The sequence below is a fragment of the Thamnophis elegans genome, chromosome Z (genome assembly GCF_009769535.1).
Source record: "Thamnophis elegans isolate rThaEle1 chromosome Z, rThaEle1.pri, whole genome shotgun sequence".
Classification (NCBI taxonomy): domain Eukaryota; kingdom Metazoa; phylum Chordata; class Lepidosauria; order Squamata; family Colubridae; genus Thamnophis; species Thamnophis elegans.
The window spans coordinates 113,295,149-113,313,522 of NC_045558.1; the positions used below are offsets into that span (position 1 = coordinate 113,295,149).

The following is an 18,374-nucleotide window of genomic DNA, read 5'->3' on the forward strand; positions in this document are numbered from 1 at the left end:
GGTCATCCTTTTTTCTTCTTTTTAAAACTGTAATGTAGCTAAATTAGAGAACACATTGGACTATGTCCTTTTCTCTTGTGTTTTGGACATCCTCTTTTTCCAGCACTAAATTAAGATTCAGTTTCGCCAACCTCTGTATCTGGAATGGAGGAAGTTGCCATCTGGTCTTTAAGACCAGTTTTGGTCTAAAACAACAATTTTTGGGCTAGCCCTGGTGTGTCATAGCCCCATGAATTTATAAAGTCCCTGCAGAGTTTTGAGAGCCTCTTGGAGTCTTCCCAGTCCTATTATAAAAACATGGTATGATTGTGAATTTGAAATGTACGTATATGAGAAAGTGCATCAGCTCTTTTTGATACTGAAGCATTGGTTTTAGAAGGCAACTATGTACCAGGAAAGAATAAAACCCACAAGATTAAGATTATAGAAACAACCTATAGCAGGAGAGAAAAATACCATCAAATTACAATATTATTGAATTAAAAGGACTGACTGTACTAAGAAAACAGATCGAAACTCCAGAGATTCCTTAGATATTAGCTCTTTACATAGCATGCTTAGCTTCCAAACCAGATTAATAAGGCCTTTGCACCACCTTTACTTTCTGTGGCAGGTCCCTGTTTAACCAAAGTATAGGTTTGCAAATGCTAAACTGTAACTTCACACAGGATGCTAAGCCAAACTCAAATAAATTATATAATAACTATCTTTGGACATCTTCTCTGAGACATTGAAACCAGAACCCTGTAAAGCTTGAATTAATGGAATGAATCATCATCCAAATTAAATTTTTGAGTAAAACAAACTTTGGTTTGATATCGATGAACATAGATTATTTTGCTTTATAAATATTGGTTTATTTATTTAATTCAATTTATGCACCAGTTGATGCTAATTGACAGGTTTATGGCTAAACATTGTGTGAATAGCTTATTCCATAAATCTTATTTCAGTAATTATAATCCATTTCTAAAATGGTATGAGAAATCAACCACAGTTTATAAAATTGTCTTTCTTAGGTTACTGGATTCCGCTCCCATCATTCTTTGCCCATCATTGTCAATGACTAATGGAGGATAAAACTGAACTTTCCTATAGTACAGCAAAGTTTGGGAAGATTGCTTTAAAAAAGTAAATTGCTACAGCAAACTTTTGTTAACACTTTTGGGGAATGAAACTGAAATCTATCTGCTATCAAATTCTCCTGTCTTTTTGTCTGTTTATAACCTTTAATGAACCCAAACAGTGAACCATAGCTTGGACATTTTTGAAACAAAATATCTCAAATCCTCTAAATTAAATAACGTGAACAAAACCCAGGACCCATTCCCATAAAATTGAAATGTCAAGGATCTTCATACAATACATAATTGTATTCACAAAATTGTAGCTACTGCAATATCACTGTGGTCTTCTGCAGTTTATGAGATCATGATTTCTGATGTTCCTGCCAGCTTCTGAAAAACAAAGTCAATGGGGAAGTCAAAGTTTGCTCCTCTCCCCACTGCTTTTTTGCCTGCCCAATGCTCAGGGTCATTCAATTTCTCAGTTTTGGTAAGGAAGTATCTCTGAAAAGATCATTCAATGGGTTGTCTAGCTGAAATCAAATGCTTGCTGAACAAAGAAAACATTTTTTTCCACATTTCACTTACAGTACTATAATTAATCCGTGGAATTCGCTAGTGAGAATTGTGGTAATGAAAGCTGATTTGAGTGGTTTTAAAATGGCACTAGACAGATTCGTACAAGGCCAGGATTAGAGGTTACTAAGTGTTTACATAGACTGGATGAACTAATGGTTTTATCCAGGAAGGCTCTTATAAGTTTGTGGGCAACTGCACAAACTATTGCAGAATGCAAATTGTTGAGAGTGTAGTCTCAATTTGCATAAGATCACGAGTAAAATTTATTAAATTTTCTGGAATTTTGTGCATCAGTAGCAGAGCTTTTCTGCCTATGTCTAATGATACAACACAGAAGAAATGATGCTGAAAAAACCAAGTCTTAAATATTTACTAGCACATCATTGGGTTTGTATGTTCCTAAATGATTAACTCACTTTTTGAAATTAAATAGAATAGAATATACATACATACATACATACATACATACATACATACATACATACATATATATATATATATATATATATACACACAGTATATTATATGTATCACAAGTATGATGTAGCTTCCATAATATAAACCAACTTGGATGTTAATGTCTTTCTGTAAAATGTATATTTATAGTTTTTGGCAGTGCTGATATGACACAGACTTTTCAATATGCACTGTCAGCATGGTACTAATGTTCCAAATTAGCAGCACAATTCCTGGGAAACCTGCTCTCCTAGTGCTTTGCGTTTTGGTTGCTCTCCTGGGAGGTTAGCTAGAATAGGGAGGGAACAGAATGGAAATTGAATTTATATTTACATTGCATTGGACAACAGTGATTTCAACATATTTTTAGGTAATGATGCATAGTAACTCTGCACTGTTGATTTATGTGCAAGAAAGAGAAAACTAATTTTGGCAAAGGATGGGTGGAAATGTCCTTAAATATAATAATTAGATAGTGGCATGAATAATTTGATTGAACTGTTAGTGAACTCTTGAAATTTAAGCAATAATTTAAGCAAGGTCTAGGAGATAACTGAAAATCAAAGAAAGTAAGAAAGGGGAGAGAGGCTGATAGTAGCAATAGTATTTTGACTTATATACCATTTCACAGTGCTTTACAGCCCTCTCTAAGCAATTTACACCGTCAGCATGTTGCTCCCACAATCTTGGTCCTCATTTTACCAACCTCAGAAGGATGGAAGGCTAAGTCAACCTTGAGCTGGTAAGGATTGAACTCCTGGCAGTGAGTTGAATTAGCTCCAATACTGCATTCTAACCACTATGCCACCATGGCTCCTAGTATGTGTTATGGGGGGGGGAATCATTGTTTTTTGGTATAGATTATGATGTGATCTGTAAAGATTTGCATCCTGTTATTGGATAATATATAATATATAAATATGCTATTTGGAACGCCTATTTACTTTCTCCTAAGGTAGAAGGCCTTATTTTTTTGAAGGAAAAAAAATAAATTTTTGGCTTTACTGAGTTTTGTTAGATTTCCCAAGCTATAGAGCCAGAATACTAGGAGCAGGCTAGCCACCTTCAGACCTAGCCGTAGATGTCTCATTAACCTGAAAATATAATAGCAATGAATCTGTTTATTAGTTGATCTGGCTTTATCTTTTTTTTTTAATTTAAATTTTATTTACAAACATGTAAAATACACATACACAAAACTTAGACATACACCACATTTACACAATAAAATACGAACAGGAGCTTCCTGTTCTTTCTAATAGCAATTGCCAATCAATATCACTCACCTTATATTGTTTCCCCTTCTATTATATTTCATTTGCATTTCACCATTTGTATTTCACCATTCTTAATGGGAGGGAGGGAGAGAGAATCTTTTGTCAAGTTTGCAAGTTTCTGTTATTATAACCTTTAATAATAAAATGGTACCTAGCTGCTCTTGTCTATTTCCTGGTCTGGCCGACCTCACAGGAAATAGGAAATTAAGTAAATTCAAGCAAGTTATTTTATTTCAGCAAGTTATTTTATTTCCATAGGGTTGCTGTTGTATAAGTTATGCTATTGGTGAATCCTTTTGGACTGGCTTTGATATGGCTTTGAAAATACCTGACTTTTTCTTCCAAAGTCTTTCAACTTCAATTCACAAATCTTGTTATTTTGTTATAGGTTTTTCATCAATTTGACTCTCTCCTGGTATTGCTGGCCACTCTTTTGTTTCAATAGTAGTTTCTGATGTATTGGTTTTCAGGTATCCATCAGTCTGTATATTTTAAAAGTCTTGTATTATCTTGATCACATTTTCGAAGAGTTTTTCAGTTATGTGATCTAAATAATTTTTGTTAATAGTAAAGATTGCATTATTTTCATTTCTACTAATGCATTATAAATTGTTATTTAGAGACACTGTAATTAGCTTATGTTTTGATGTGTTGACTGAATCCACTCAGATTAATTCAGTGAACTATGATTGAACCATAGCAAGAATTTAGCAATTCTTATGCTAAACTGAACATACATATCTGAAGCTTAATAGCTCATGGAAATTTGGCTTGGTTGTGTGAACCTAGGTTTCTGGCTTACAAATAACATCTTATTTATTACATAATCCCAGCTAATTATTGTTTAGTACGATATCTGAATTATGTGTTAGTGCCATGTGGCATGCCTCATTTTGACTTGAACTTAAAAAGGGTGGGTTTTCTACGAATAGATTGTTCATCTTTAACAAATGAAGGCAAATATTTGTGTCCCAGGATAACATTTCAGGATCCAATGTGGGTTAGTCACCAGGACCAGAGGTTTAATATTTCGGACTCTTGCTAACGCCCATCCTCAAGGAAGTTCTCTCTCACCAGAATGTTCATCTTTGAGTTTGCAAGTTCCAGAGACACTGACACTACATCTTCCAGGCATTAAAATTGTTGTTACCAGCACCCTGCATAGTGCTTGAAAACCATATAATTCTAATTCTTGAAATAGAGATTATAATAGATACTTTTTCTCTTACATTCAATAGCAGGCTGCTATAAGATAATTGTTCATATTACTTCAAATTAATTAAACCATTTCACCCCACCCTGAGGTGGAGATAGAATAGTTGGGATAGCCTGATTTCCGGCCTGTGAGTAGGCTGTTCAACTTGCCCCACTGAAAAGCTGGGGGTGGAGTGAGAGAAGGACAATACTAAGCAGCTCAGGTCTCTCTGGCAGTCTGCTTGATATTGAGCAACAAAGGAGCAAGTCAAGAGATTGCTTCTTTGGTTCTCTGCAAATCCTGGGTGCTTGACTTGAGCATCACAGCCCAGTGTGCTGTTCTCTATACCTGATCTGCCTTAGGACTGGATGACTGAACACTGCTAGTTCTGGACAATGCTGTGTCTCTGTTGCTCCCAGATTGTGCTTCTATTTTTGTTGCTGAAAGGTGGGTAGCCAGTACAGCAAGTATTGCTTTCCTTCCGATTAAAAAAATGTTAAGGAAAAAATTGTTGTGTTTCACTAGTCAGATACAATGGGTAATCCAGCTTTGTAAAGAAAGTGCATATCAGAGATTGGTTTCTGCTGGTTCACCCAGGATCGGCAAACGGGTAGTGATGGCGGCAAGAGGCTCCGTCCACCCACCCGGATGCTTTTGTGTATGCGCGCACAAGCAAACCAGTAGTAAAAGAAATTGAAACGCATCACTGGTGCATATGTGTGTAGATTTCTACACTTGGAAATGCAGATGGGTTTTATTTTCTTTCCTTGTAGCCATTATGTAACAATTGATCACTTTGATGTATTATGCAATTGATAAATTACTGGACTGAAATAGTTTGTGTGTATGTGGGTTCATAGGAGGTTTGGGTTATTGTTCTCTTCCTTTTTCTGTAACAATACATTAGAGAGATCAGCTTTGCTGCTTATCAGTCTTCAGAGAAAAATCTATTGCAGTTTTATTAATCAAGGAATGTTCTTAATGGCATCTTTTTTACTGGCCTGGCCTTATGTGCCATGTTCAAGGCCTAAATTCAGTGAAATTTAGGTTTGGGAAAGATCTCTGCAGGCTTTTGATAGAACATGTTTGGTGAGCCAGAACAATGCAAATCTATGCCATCCGATCTCCTCTCATGTTAGTCTTTTGGATCAAAAACAATTGAAAGATTTGTGGCATGGATTAGAAATACCTACAGATATTGTTGAGAAAGAAATGGTAAGAGGAGAGGTGACAATGTAACTTAACCAAACATTGAGTTCATTAACAAAAAGAGCTACGACATAGTGATATATTATAGATAAGCTGGTTACACATGCAGAGAGCCTTCATAGAAGATGCTTAATCTGTTTATGGATTTAACATCTTTTCTGGCTTTCCATAACAAGGTATCCAAGTCTGGGTTTTCGTAACTCAGAACCATTAAAAAACAAATATTAGCACTAGTGATGTGCGGTGAAGTTTATGGCTGGTGAGGCAGCAATTTTTTTAGACTTGTGGACTTCAACTCCCAGAATTCCACAGCCAGACATGCTCAATTCCAATTTAAAGCGACAGCATTTGTTTTTCTCCTTTGCTAAATAAGTTTCCTTCTTTCTTTTTCTTCTCCCTCTTCTTCCTCCTCTCTCCCTCCGTCCTCCGTCCTCCGTCTCTCAAACACACACACACACACACACACACACACACACACACACACACACACAAAGTTGCACCAGGAGGATGAAGTTTGAATTCCTCCCCCTCCCTTCGACCCACATGTACCCTTTCCAGCTGTTTCAGAGAGGATTTCAACTCTGCTCTTGCCTGCCATCACGAAAAGAAAAAAAAATGTAAAAGGAAAAAGGCAAGAACTGAGGTCAGGCTGGGCTAGTTGCTGCCAGAGTCACCGTGGATGACTCTGCTTAACTGTTTAAAAAAGCCTCTAAAAAAGAACCCTCTACAGGAGGAGGCTGGAGAACGACATGCCTCATCTATGTCAGGAATTTTTCGGCTTTTAACCCTTGCTTAACTCTGCTTGAGTGATCATAAAAAGTCAGACTAGATGAGGCATGTCGTTCTCCTGCCTCCTCCTGTAGAGGGCACTTTTTTAGAGGCTTTTTAAAAACAGTTAAGCACTAAGCAGAATCATCCATGATGACTCTGGCAGCAACTAGCTCAGCCTGACCTCAGCTCTTATCTTTTTCCTTTTACATTTTCTTTTCTTTTCATGATGACAGTGGTGAGGCTCTGCCTCCCCTGCCTCCCCTGCCTGCACGTCTCTGATTAGCACTAACACATCTTATCTTGTTGTATAATTATGACTACTAGGTTTTTAGCTGACCCAGTTAAACGTTTCACATGTGGCCATGTTTAACTATTAGGCAGGTTGGTTTAGCTCTTAAAGCAAGGGTTCTCAACCTGTGATCTTTCGACCCCTGAGGGTTTGCGATGTCACAGGGAATCTGCGAAGGCTTGAAGAAATGTTATGATTTAAATCTTGAGTTAAGTCTTGGGGGTCTGTGGTCATAGTCCGTGGCCATGAAAGGTATTTAAGAGGGAATCCATGGTGAAGAAAAAGTACTGTCATAAAAAATAATATTCAGATTTTTGCAATAAATGATTATAATTCTTTCCCCGTACAAGGATGGCAACCTTGCCGTTGTGGACAGGTGCTCTGGGGAGTAAAAATATTGACCCTGAGGTTTTTTGGTAACCTAACTCTATTTTTCTTCTAATGTTTCTTCTGTAATGTTTCTTCACTCCATCACTTTGACTTTATTTATTTTATTTTTAGGTGTGGAAAAAACTGATGCTCAAAAAGGTAAGAACACACCTGAGTAAAGGATAGTCAACTTAATAATGGGGGAGGAAAAACCTAGAGAAGAGATGTCATAAAATTGAGTTTAAGCACTCAAAACATAGTTTTCTGATAGTTCTGTTATTCTTGTGCTATTCAGACAAAAAGAAAGGAAGTGTGCAACTGCTTAATTAGTTCCTTTATAATTGTATATATACTTGTCTAATTTATCTTACTAGAATAAGCTATGGCCAACAAGACTATTCATGTTACTATGCCCAACAAGGCTATTCAAATAACTATGCCCAACAAGGCTATTCAAGTTACTATGCTCAACAAGGCTATTCAAATAACTATGCCCAACAAGACTATTTATGTTACTATGCCCAACAAGGCTATTCAAATAACTATGCCCAACAAGACTATTTATGTTACTATGCCCAACAAGGCTATTCAACTAACTATGCCCATCAAGGCTATTCATGTTACTATGCCCAACAAGGCTATTCCACCATAGAAAGTGTCCTCACACATTATATTACAGTATGGTATGCTGGTTTAACAGGAAGGCACTAGAGAGAGTGACCAATTCGGCACAAGAAACCATTGGTTGCCCTCTGACACCACTGGATGACATTGCCAGATCTCGCTGCTTTAGCAGAGTAAGGAAGATACTCAGAGATGATTCACACCCTGGTCAGTGTCTCTTTGCACTTTTACCATCAGGCAGAAGGCATCAAAGTATAGCCAGCCAAACAAACAGGTTTAAAGATAGTTTCTATCCTTGGGCTGTGAGACTTTTAAATACAACCACAATCACTCCCTCCACACATTAGTTTTATTTCCTTTTTCTTTCTTTTTTCCTTTTTGTTATAATTTTGCACCAGTGAGGTTAAAACCAATTTTGTTGTATTTAAGTACAATGACAGTAAAGATTATACTTATACTTATACTTACTATTCAAATAACTATATCCAACAACGCTATTCAACACTATTACTATGCCCAACAAGGCTATTCAATTAACTATGCCCAACAAGGCTACTCAGGTTGCTGTAGGTATTGTTGCCCAACCAGACTACACATTCACAAAATGTTCCCATACACTCCCAACACAAGTGACCAGGCTGTATTAGAGAGGGCTGGGAAGCAGACTCAAGGTGTCCCCTGCTCCATCAAGAGTTGTCTCGCACTCTGAGAGTCTGGGTTCATTCCAGTCCTCTCTTTATACCCAACTTGTTTACTCTGAATCCATATGTATGGTACATCTTGCCCCGGTCTTGTCAGGAACTTTACATTCTTACTCCCTGTTCCATGACTCCATGAAAAATGCAATCCACTGCATTCCTTATGCTCACTAATGTTCCACCTAGCATCATCAGCAATAATTCACTTATACACACATCCAGGATCTTCTGTTATCAGTAATACACACATTCCAGCAATGTGAGTTTCCCAGTGGGTTCAGGAAAAGGCTAGATATGGTTGTTCTATAGGCCCACTATATTCATGACTTATTCTAACATACTATACACTAGTTGATAACCCATCATTGCCTGGCTATTTATTTATAGGGTGAAAATATCCAGACCAAACATAATTTCTAATGTTGGATTTTCCCCCTTTACCTGAGGGATCCCTCTTGTGGAATACTTTAAAACATTTACCATGGCAACTCCCCTGCACTGCACTGTACAGTAGAAGCCATTTTACAGCAATACAATAGAAGCCATTTTAAGGCTGTATCTTAACAGAACACACTCACCTAGGGATGTTAGGGGTGTCTTACCCCCACAGTATTTGTTTCCAGAGAGTAAATCATCTGTGTACCAAGTTTGGTTGAAATTGCTCGAGGCATTCCAGAGTTACATGTAATATATCCATAGCATATAATATATGATATATAACATAAGGAATAATTTCCAGACTTATAAATAGGCCTTTACACACACACACACACAACCCCCCCCCCCATTTATACCTTTAAAAATATTTCTTGCCAGGGATTTTAGGTTTTGGCCAGGAAATTTAGAAAGAGTGTAGCAGTTTATAACTATTCTTTAGTTTAGTAGGAAATCCATACATATTTGAGCCTCCTTTTCCCAATCATCTATGATAGCCCATTTGGTGAAAAACTTACTCATTTTCAAGATGAGCAAATGCATATTATGCTTCAATGTAGTGCAAAGAGAGTCATGAAACAGAAGACTGTGACTACATGTACAAAGAAGGAGATTAAAAATGCACACACTTGCAAATGCAGTGTAGTGTAGGGCCTGTAGACTTCCATATGGTCACACCCTTTGTACATGGATGAGAAAAGACCCTCTGCAATATAAAGAGACTGATCATCTGGATAGGATGTGCATGGAATCTGTGTACTTTATGGGCCTCTTGTGCTTATTAATAAACATATCTGAGAGCTAGGTAGGACACACAAACACACACGCCCGCACGCACACACAATATACATTTTCTCTCTTGTTTAAATGTTACTTTTCATTTAATTCCATTGTTTACATTTTTGTAAATTATGCGTAGCATGAAAGCTATGAATATTGCTGAATTCCAGTAGAAATTCCAGCAGAAATTCCAGCATCCCTTATAATTGGCCATGATAATTAAGAATATTAGGAGTTGTAATTAGCAAAATTTGGTTGCTGCCTCCATCTATCTCTTGTTGCTTGATCAACACTCATCTGCCCACATTCTTTCTACAGCTTTCTTTCGATCTAGTGTTAGATATAATTTGTTTCAATGTAATTACTTTTAGTTATGATTCATCCAACTCTGTAAACATATGGCAGTTGTCAACAACATTTAAGGGACAAAATATATGACACCTGGCTAAGCAAACACAAAATGTTTTTAAACATCAGTAGATAATTTGGAATCCTTTAAATATATTTGCCGCATTCCCAATCAATGGAATGGCAAGGAATTAAAAGATACCTGGAGGAGATATTAATTTGTTTACTGTTTTGTAAAAGATTTCTGGAGGCCCCAGATATTTTTTTTATAATGAAATTACCTGGGGAACCCCTATTTTTCTTATCTACCTATAAGGAAAGGTTTTGCTACTAATTATAGATTTGGATTTGGATTTATTGCATTTATATGCTGCCCTATTCCCGGAGGGACTCAGGGCGGCTCACAAATCAGGTAGGGAATACAAACAAGGGGAAAAACAACAAACAAGCAACTACAAAAGAATTTAAAAACAATCAATAACCGCACAGTTCGAGCGGGGACGGGAACTCGTCAACCCCAGGCCTGTCAGAACAGCCAGGTTTTAAGGGCTTTGCGGAAGGCATGAAGGGTGGTGAGGGTCCGAATCTCCATGGGGAGCTCGTTCTAGAGGGCCAGAGCAGCCACAGAGAAGGCCCTCCTCCGAGTGATAGCCAATCGGCATTGGCTGGTAGATGGGATTCGGAGGAGGCCTATTCTGTGGGATCTAATAGGTATGGTGGAGGTAATTGGCAGCAGGTGGTCTCTCAGGTACCCAGGTCCAATACCATGAAGGGCTTTATAAGTGACGACTAGCACCTTGAAGCGTATCCGGAGACCAATGGGCAGCCAGTGTAGCTCACGGAGGATAGGTGTAACGTGCGTGTACCGGGGTGCACCCACAATCGCTCGCGCGACTGCATTCTGGAAAAGCTGAAGTCTCCGAATGCTCTTCAGGGGCTGCCCCATGTAGAGCGCATTGCAGTAGTCCAGTCTTGAAGTCACAAGGGCATGAGTGACTGTTGCGAGTGCCTCCTGGTTCAGGTAGGGACGCAATTGGTGCACCAGGTGAACCTGGGCACATGCCCCCCTGGTCACAGCTGACAAATAGTGTTCTAAAGTCAGCTGTGGGTCCAGGAAGACTCCCAAATTGCGAACCCTGTCTGAGGGGCATACAATTTCACCCCCCAGCCTGAGAGATGGAATATCACGCCAATTGTTGGGAGGAAAACACACAAGCCACTCGGTCTTGTCCGGATTGAGTGCAAGTTTGTTTACCCCCATCCAGACCCTAACAGCCTCCAGGCACTGACACATCACGTCAACCACTTCACTGAGTTGGCACGGGGCGGACAGATACAACTGTGTATCGTCCACATACTGGTGATATTTTATCCCGTGCCGTCGAATGATCTCACAGATAAATGATAACATATTCAGAATAGTATAGAGTAGAATACTAGAATTGAAGGAGACCTTGGAGGTTTTCTAGTCCAATCCTCTGCTTAGGCAGGATACCCTATACCCGTGATGGTGAACCTATGGCATACATGCTGGAAGTGGCATACAGAGCCATCCTTCTGGGCATGACAGCCGTTGCCTGTTGATCTTCCACATAGACACGCCAGCTAGCTGCTCTTCACACTCGTGGAAGCGCCGGAAACCAGAAGAACAGTTTCCCTGTGTGCATGTGCGCACTGGGAAGCTGAGTTTCCAGTGCATGCAGGCAGGCTGGTCAGTTGGTCTTCTAGAAACTGGAAAGTCAGATGACAGGTGCATGCATGCGCACTGGGGAACTGCTCTTCCGGTTCCCGGTGCCCTCCTGTGCTCTTCCGTTTCATCACATGGTGCTGAAAAGATTTGCCAAAACTGCCCTATACCATTTCAGACAAATGGTTGTCCAATTTCTTCTTAAAAACATCCAGCATTCAAGTAGATATTTAACATATTTTATTATTATATGCGGTCATTAATCTACTGCTATTCTCATATGTCTTTCTAGTAATCATTTTTCTTATCTATATATCTGGGATATCTTTCCTCACCCTAACAAGTATCCAGAGCTTTTGTTACTGTAGAAGATGATCAGGCTAAGCCTGAGGGAGGGGTCTAATGTGTCATCAGTCATGAGTTCCCTTCATGCCCACGAGATCTAAGTCCAGCCCACCTTGAATTCCTTCTACTCTTTATCTTCCGCTAATTTCCCTTGGCTGTTAGTAATTCAGATTCTTGTATACCTTTATATTCATTTGAACTGTCTGGAGCTCCTGAGTTTCCTGGCGGTTGACACTACCCCCCTCACATGAACTAAACACAACTCTTTCATTTTGTTGATTCATTCTAATCCTTTCATTCTTCTACCATCTGGTTACAAATTCTCTACTATATGTAGGACCTAAGTGGAATAGGACCAGCTTGTTATTTGGATAGAATCCTTTCAAGAAGATGAAAAAAAAAAGTAAGAAGACAGTTGCCATTTAAATATTTTTACCAAGAAAACTGTCTGTATGTGCCTGTGAGATCATCAGGAATAAAGACCCGACAGTCAACGTTACCTATCATATTTTTTTAGGATTGAATTGAAGTAAAAAACTTGCATCTGAATCTTCGAGCTTCTGTCCTGGCTATATTTTGAAACAGAAAGTGAAAAATGCCATCTATTTATCAATCATGGATAAAAAAAATACGAATTTGAAGGAAATGTATGTGGTTTTCACTCATCGAAATAGCTTGTGACTTCACAAAATAATAATGATAATATAAAAATCAATATGTGAGCTGAATTATGGCAAGTTGGCTGTATTGGTTGTAGAAAGGCAGTAGTATGAACAATTTCCTACAGCTCTCATCTTCTCATATTTCTCTTTTTTTCTTTTACAGTCTGTGGGCGCCCCAAAGTACATTCCCCTCGAATTGTGGGTGGGAAGAGAGCTGAAGAAGGGGAATGGCCATGGCAGGTCAGCATACGAGAAAACAGACTTCACATATGTGGTGGAAGTCTCATTTCCTCCCAGTGGGTGGTGACAGCTGCTCACTGCTTTGATGGGTGAGTAGCAGATTTGCATTAAAAAGACTGTATCTCAGCCAGTTTCTCTTCTTTAAGGGAATTAGTAATTGAAGATGGGAACAATAGCAATTCAACTAAGCTCAAAAATTTGGCAGTGGACCAATTTTATTTTGCCTTTATGAAGATAGCATTACAATATTAAAAGAGCCAAGAAATCTGAATTTCTACTTTGACTCCTCCCTCCTGATGCTGATCTTTGTTCATAATAAATATTTGATTTAATGCATAAATATATAAATGATGCCCTCCATAATGCTCCATGAACAAGATAGAGCAATTGCATGGTAAAGATATTGTCTGAATCACATAATTTGAAAGCACCAGATTTCCTGTTAGTTTCAGAGCCGAGCAAGGATGATGGAAGACTGATTATTTTTCCCCTTGGCTCCCATAGGCCACTAGTTGCATCCAAGTATCGAGTACACCTGGGGGAGTACGAACTCCCCAAACCAGCATCCACCATGGTCTCATCTGCTATAAGCCTGATTGTAGTACATCCATATTATGCTGGAGTTGGGCTGAGTGCTGATATTGCGTTGGTGAAACTAGAGGAGCCTGTCCGTTTCTCCCGAACCATCTTGCCTATCTGCTTATCCACTGTTGAAGATCCTGAACCTTTCCCCGTAGGGATGATGTGTTGGGTCACTGGCTGGGGGGACGTCTATCCAGATGGTAAGAAAAAGGTGGGGGTCTTCTTAGATCAAGTTGTAGAATTCAGGCTTCTTCAAGGTCTCCTTTGGATGAGCATGCTTCTGCTACCCCTCCCCCCAGTATTTTGAGGGGCATTAAGCTGCATTAAACTTTATGGTGGGTTAATGCATTTATATGATTTATAATATTGCTTATTGCTGTACAAATATTGTTTTTGCAGTAGTGATTTGAGACTGAATTTTGGTTCCATTATTTGGAAGTTTCTGTAATAAGTGAGTGGTGGGGCATATGTGACCCATGACTTAAAGTCCTCATAACAGGGCTAATTACATCCATTGTTTTTGCAGTTGTAATATTTGTTTGTTTTTTAATCATCCATTCAAGAATGTAGTTGGTGGTGCAATGACATTATTGCAAAGGGTGTGGAGCCTAAACATTTGGTAGATGGACTGGAGGAGCTGGGAGCGATTTAAATGAGACTCACAGACTAAAGCATCACAGATACTTCCACTTACCCCTTTGATCTTTAAAAGCAAATGCGGGAAGGCTCCACCCTTAAATGCTTAGGAGTTGGTGTTCGGTCTCAGAGTCTCCCTTTTTTTTTCTCACCAGCCTCTTTCATCACTCGGATTCTGCAAAAGTTGGAAATGCCAATCCTAGATGTTGATAAGTGTGATGAAATGTACCATAATGATTCCAGCAGCTCTGATGTAGATACTGAAGTTTTGCCAAAAAACTACAGGCTAATTTATGATGACATGATCTGTGCTGGATATCCGGAAGGAAAGAAAGATTCTTGCCAGGTAAAAATAGAGGATAAGAGCCATGGATCAATTATAATTTGTCACAGATATTACACTAATATAGAATTTGCTTGTTTAGCACGTGTCTGGGAACTAGGGCATTGCAATTTATTATATAACCAAGCTGAGCGAAATGTATGAATCCAGCCACTTTTTTCTTCAATAATGACCAATTCTTGGAGACTGCCTATTGGTCCCTGCGGCTTACTTGGCAAGGTTTTTCACAAGTGGTTCGCCATTACCTCTTTCTGAGGGCTGAGAGAAAGTGGCTGGCCCATGGTCACCTACAGTAACTGGCTTTTTGTCTAAGGCAGAACTAGAACTCATAGTCTCCAATTTCTAGCTTGATCAGTACATTAAACTGACTCTCTAAGCAATGTATACAGGACAGAAAAAGAAATCACTGGAATCTTAATACTGACTGTGAATCATAATGGTCATAATACAGATTATACAGATTAACAGAGTTGGAAGGGATCTTATCGCTCATCTAGTTCAACCCCCCCCCCCCGCCCATGCAGACCCTACACCATTTCTGACAGATGGCAGTCCAATCTCCTCTTGAAAGTTTTCAGTGATGAAACTGTTACAACTTCTGAAGACAAGCTTTTCCATTGGTTGATTGTTCTCAGTGTCAGAAAAAAATCTCCTTATTTCTAGGTTGAATCTCTCCTTGTTCAGTTTCCATCCATTATTCCTTATCTGGCCTTCAAGTGCATTGGAAAATACCTTGACCCTCTCCTCTCTGTGGCAGCCCCTCAAATATTGGAACACTGCTATTATGTCTCCTCTGGTCCTTCTCTTCACTAGGTCAGCCATGCCCAGTTCCTGTAACCGTTCTTCATATGTTTTAGGCTCCAGTCCCCTAATCATCCTGGTTGGTCTTCTCTGCCCATTTTCTAGAGTCTCAACATCTTTTTTATAGTGTGGTGACCAAAACAGGTCTTCTTGTTTGTTTGTAAGTCAGGGTTTACCAGTAATGTGAGCAACTATGATTTACAATTGACTGTGATTGTTAAGCAACAGCAATGTTGGGCATGAGAATAGAGATAAGCAGCTTAATACAACCTAAAGGCGGGTACTCAAGCATTGATTTCACTCTGAACTATTCACTTTTTTTGCCAAACCTCATATTTCTTACAGTGAAGCCCCAGATACGACATGTTTCTTGAATATGGTCTCTGATCCCAAAATAGTTACTCACCTGCTCATTTTTGATCTTGTTGGCTAAAAGGTAGTATGAAAATGGCAGTTTATTAAATTAACAAAAGATTTTCTCTGTTTATAAGAAACACTAAGTTAATGCAGTAAATTGCAGTATATGTACTCTTGTTTAGATCCATTCCACCATTTTTTCCTTCAGTGTATAGTGTTGTGTGCTCAATGAGATGCCCTCAAATCATTAAATCTATCTCCCCCAGATATTTTTTTTACTAATAATTGTATTTGTTTATTCAGTTCATAAACTACAGGTATTTTAACAACACCACATTTTTGCACATGCATTCTTGTAGCTCCCCATTTAATATAAAAATTAATCTAGTTCCCCATCTCCCAAAAATGTAACAATAAACAACTACTTTAGACATTTTTCCATATGTCATTCTTCCTATAAGTAGACTAGAATTGGTTTTGTTTCCTGTTGATATTTATAACATGTCTTAGAATAAAGTAAATTTGATAAGTTATGTGATGAAGCTTAAATTTAAACTTTAGTTTCTTAATCTAAACCATGGACTCTTCTTGCAATACATTCTTAATGGCAGTATATTTCCTCACATAATACAATTTATCCAAAGTTTTGATTTACATAGTCCTTCTGAGGCAGATGGTATCACAAAGCAGCAAGGAAATTTTCTCCAGAATGTCTCTGATAATGTTATGAATTACTGAAAGCAGAATAACAAAGGCTTCCAAGCATGCCATATCCTTAACTGGCCTTCAAACCCGTAACAAAGACATTTAAGATATAACATTGATTCTCCACTGATTCACATTTACTTTTAAATCACCATGATTATTTCCCCCTTTTCAGTAATGGTAAGGGCTTGGCTAAAGAACATTAAGAGGAAGTGGTGAATCGCCATATTCCGTGGTGGGTTTCAATTAATTTTACTACTGGTTCACTTGTGCATGCGCACAAGTGAAGCATCCACTACCGGTTTGCTCGATCCTGGGTGAACCTGCAGAAACCTACCTCTGGCCATATTCATTTCATCTGCTCAAATTTAAACTCAAAATGCACATTATTTCCTTAGGTCTTACTTACTGAAAGAATGTTCCTAGTTAATTCCTTTCTTTCTTTTTAGGGTGACTCTGGGGGCCCCCTTGCCTGCAAGTTGAATGGTACTTGGTTTCTAGCCGGCATTGTGAGCTTTGGGGTGGGTTGTTCTGAACCCAACCGACCTGGAGTCTATACCAGAGTAACTTCTTATATGGACTGGATTCAACACACAATAGAAAAGAACTCAGTTTCCGGTGGGGGTGTCCCTCATCCCAGTGGGACTTCTGTTGTCTTCTTTTTAATTTTTCTCCTGAGCACTTTTCATGTAAGTGCTGTTCATTTATAATCAGTTGGAAATGTAATTGTAACACAATTGTGTCACAAAGCACTTAATATAATATTAACATTCAACTACAATGTAAAAATACTTAGTTCAAAGAGAAAAGTACAACCCACATTGTGCATAGTGAAAAGGTTTCCTGGAGATCTGACTACATTAACCTCCTGTTACCTCTTTCTCTTATTATTAATCATTCTCAGAATTCTGGCTTGGATGTACATTTGATAATAAATAAAAAATTTAAAAATCCCAGTTTGTTTCCTTGAATCATTAGCGGCAAAAAGAAGTTCTTTGTGCCATGAGATATAAAGACTTTCCAAGTAAAATGTCTCTCTTCCCCAAATCTCATTCCTAGAATCTCTTATACCATCTCCCCAATAGTGGACATGTTCACACAACATGATAACAACGTAGTAACCTCTACCTTGCCTTGCTGTGAATGTGTGCTTATGGATTAGGTTGATTTTTTTTGGTAGTTCTCTCATCCACCATTGATTTCTGCTTGTGTGGAACAAGTTTCAGAAAAGAGAAAAATAAGATATTCCCTAATATTGTTGTGGATCTAAACACAAATCTCTCCGAGTGTATAAAATATTGGAAAAGTTGCAGCTGGCCTCTTTGTTATTTTTGTAATCTCATCACAGAGTTAAAAAGAGAGAAATTCTTACAGTGTTCCTACAATTTTCACCCCAAGGTAGAAGATGGCAATTGCAAAAAAGCTTATAAATAGTGACAGGCACAAGAAAGCAGCCTTTGTCAGTTCCTTCCCAGCAAAGGTCTCCAAGCTTACTACTTTGTTTACTCATTACCCCATTCTAGCTGGAGATTCCACCATGTCACATGATCTTGGAATACTGTGATATTGCAGTCATATGACCCCCCAAGGATGCTGCAGTGGTTGGAATTTCGAGGATCAGTAATAAGTTTGAAAGGTCACCAAACAGGTTGTTACATGAGATCAACTTTTATGTAATTATCGGTACTTTCAGAAATTTCTATTTGATTTCATGGAATTGTACTCTTTTCTCCTCCCCTTACTGTTCTAAAGAACAGTAATCTATTTACAAAGTCATGTAAACTACTATGCATATATCAATGTATTGTTAAATATATTTAATACAACAACAGATGGGAACTTTGGATTTTTATGATGAAGGCTACTTCCTATTTTATATAGGAAGCATCAATGCAATTAAGTTAATCTCTTATGGCTCAGGA

General features: G+C 38.4%; 1 protein-coding gene across 1 annotated transcript; it reads left to right on the forward strand.

Annotated features, from left to right (window-relative positions):
* The first annotated feature begins 4,966 nt into the window (after positions 1 to 4,966).
* Positions 4,967 to 18,032, forward strand: LOC116521515 (serine protease 27-like). Its single transcript, XM_032236179.1, has 7 exons — positions 4,967 to 5,018; positions 7,342 to 7,368; positions 12,952 to 13,117; positions 13,533 to 13,810; positions 14,402 to 14,592; positions 16,902 to 17,141; positions 17,976 to 18,032. The coding sequence occupies exons 1-7, from the start codon at positions 4,967 to 4,969 to the stop codon at positions 18,030 to 18,032; spliced, it is 1,011 nt and encodes a 336-aa protein (XP_032092070.1).
* Positions 18,033 to 18,374: the final 342 nt, after the last annotated feature.

Excerpts from the sequence above, each read along its gene's own strand:
- LOC116521515 (XM_032236179.1), top strand. The coding sequence starts at position 4,967 with ATGCTGTGTCTCTGTTGCTCCCAGATTGTGCTTCTATTTTTGTTGCTG. Across the intron at positions 5,019-7,341 it reads TCTATTTTTGTTGCTGAAAG|GTGTGGAAAAAACTGATGCT; the intron begins GTGGGTAGCCAG and ends TTTTATTTTTAG. Across the intron at positions 13,118-13,532 it reads GCTGCTCACTGCTTTGATGG|GCCACTAGTTGCATCCAAGT; the intron begins GTGAGTAGCAGA and ends TGGCTCCCATAG.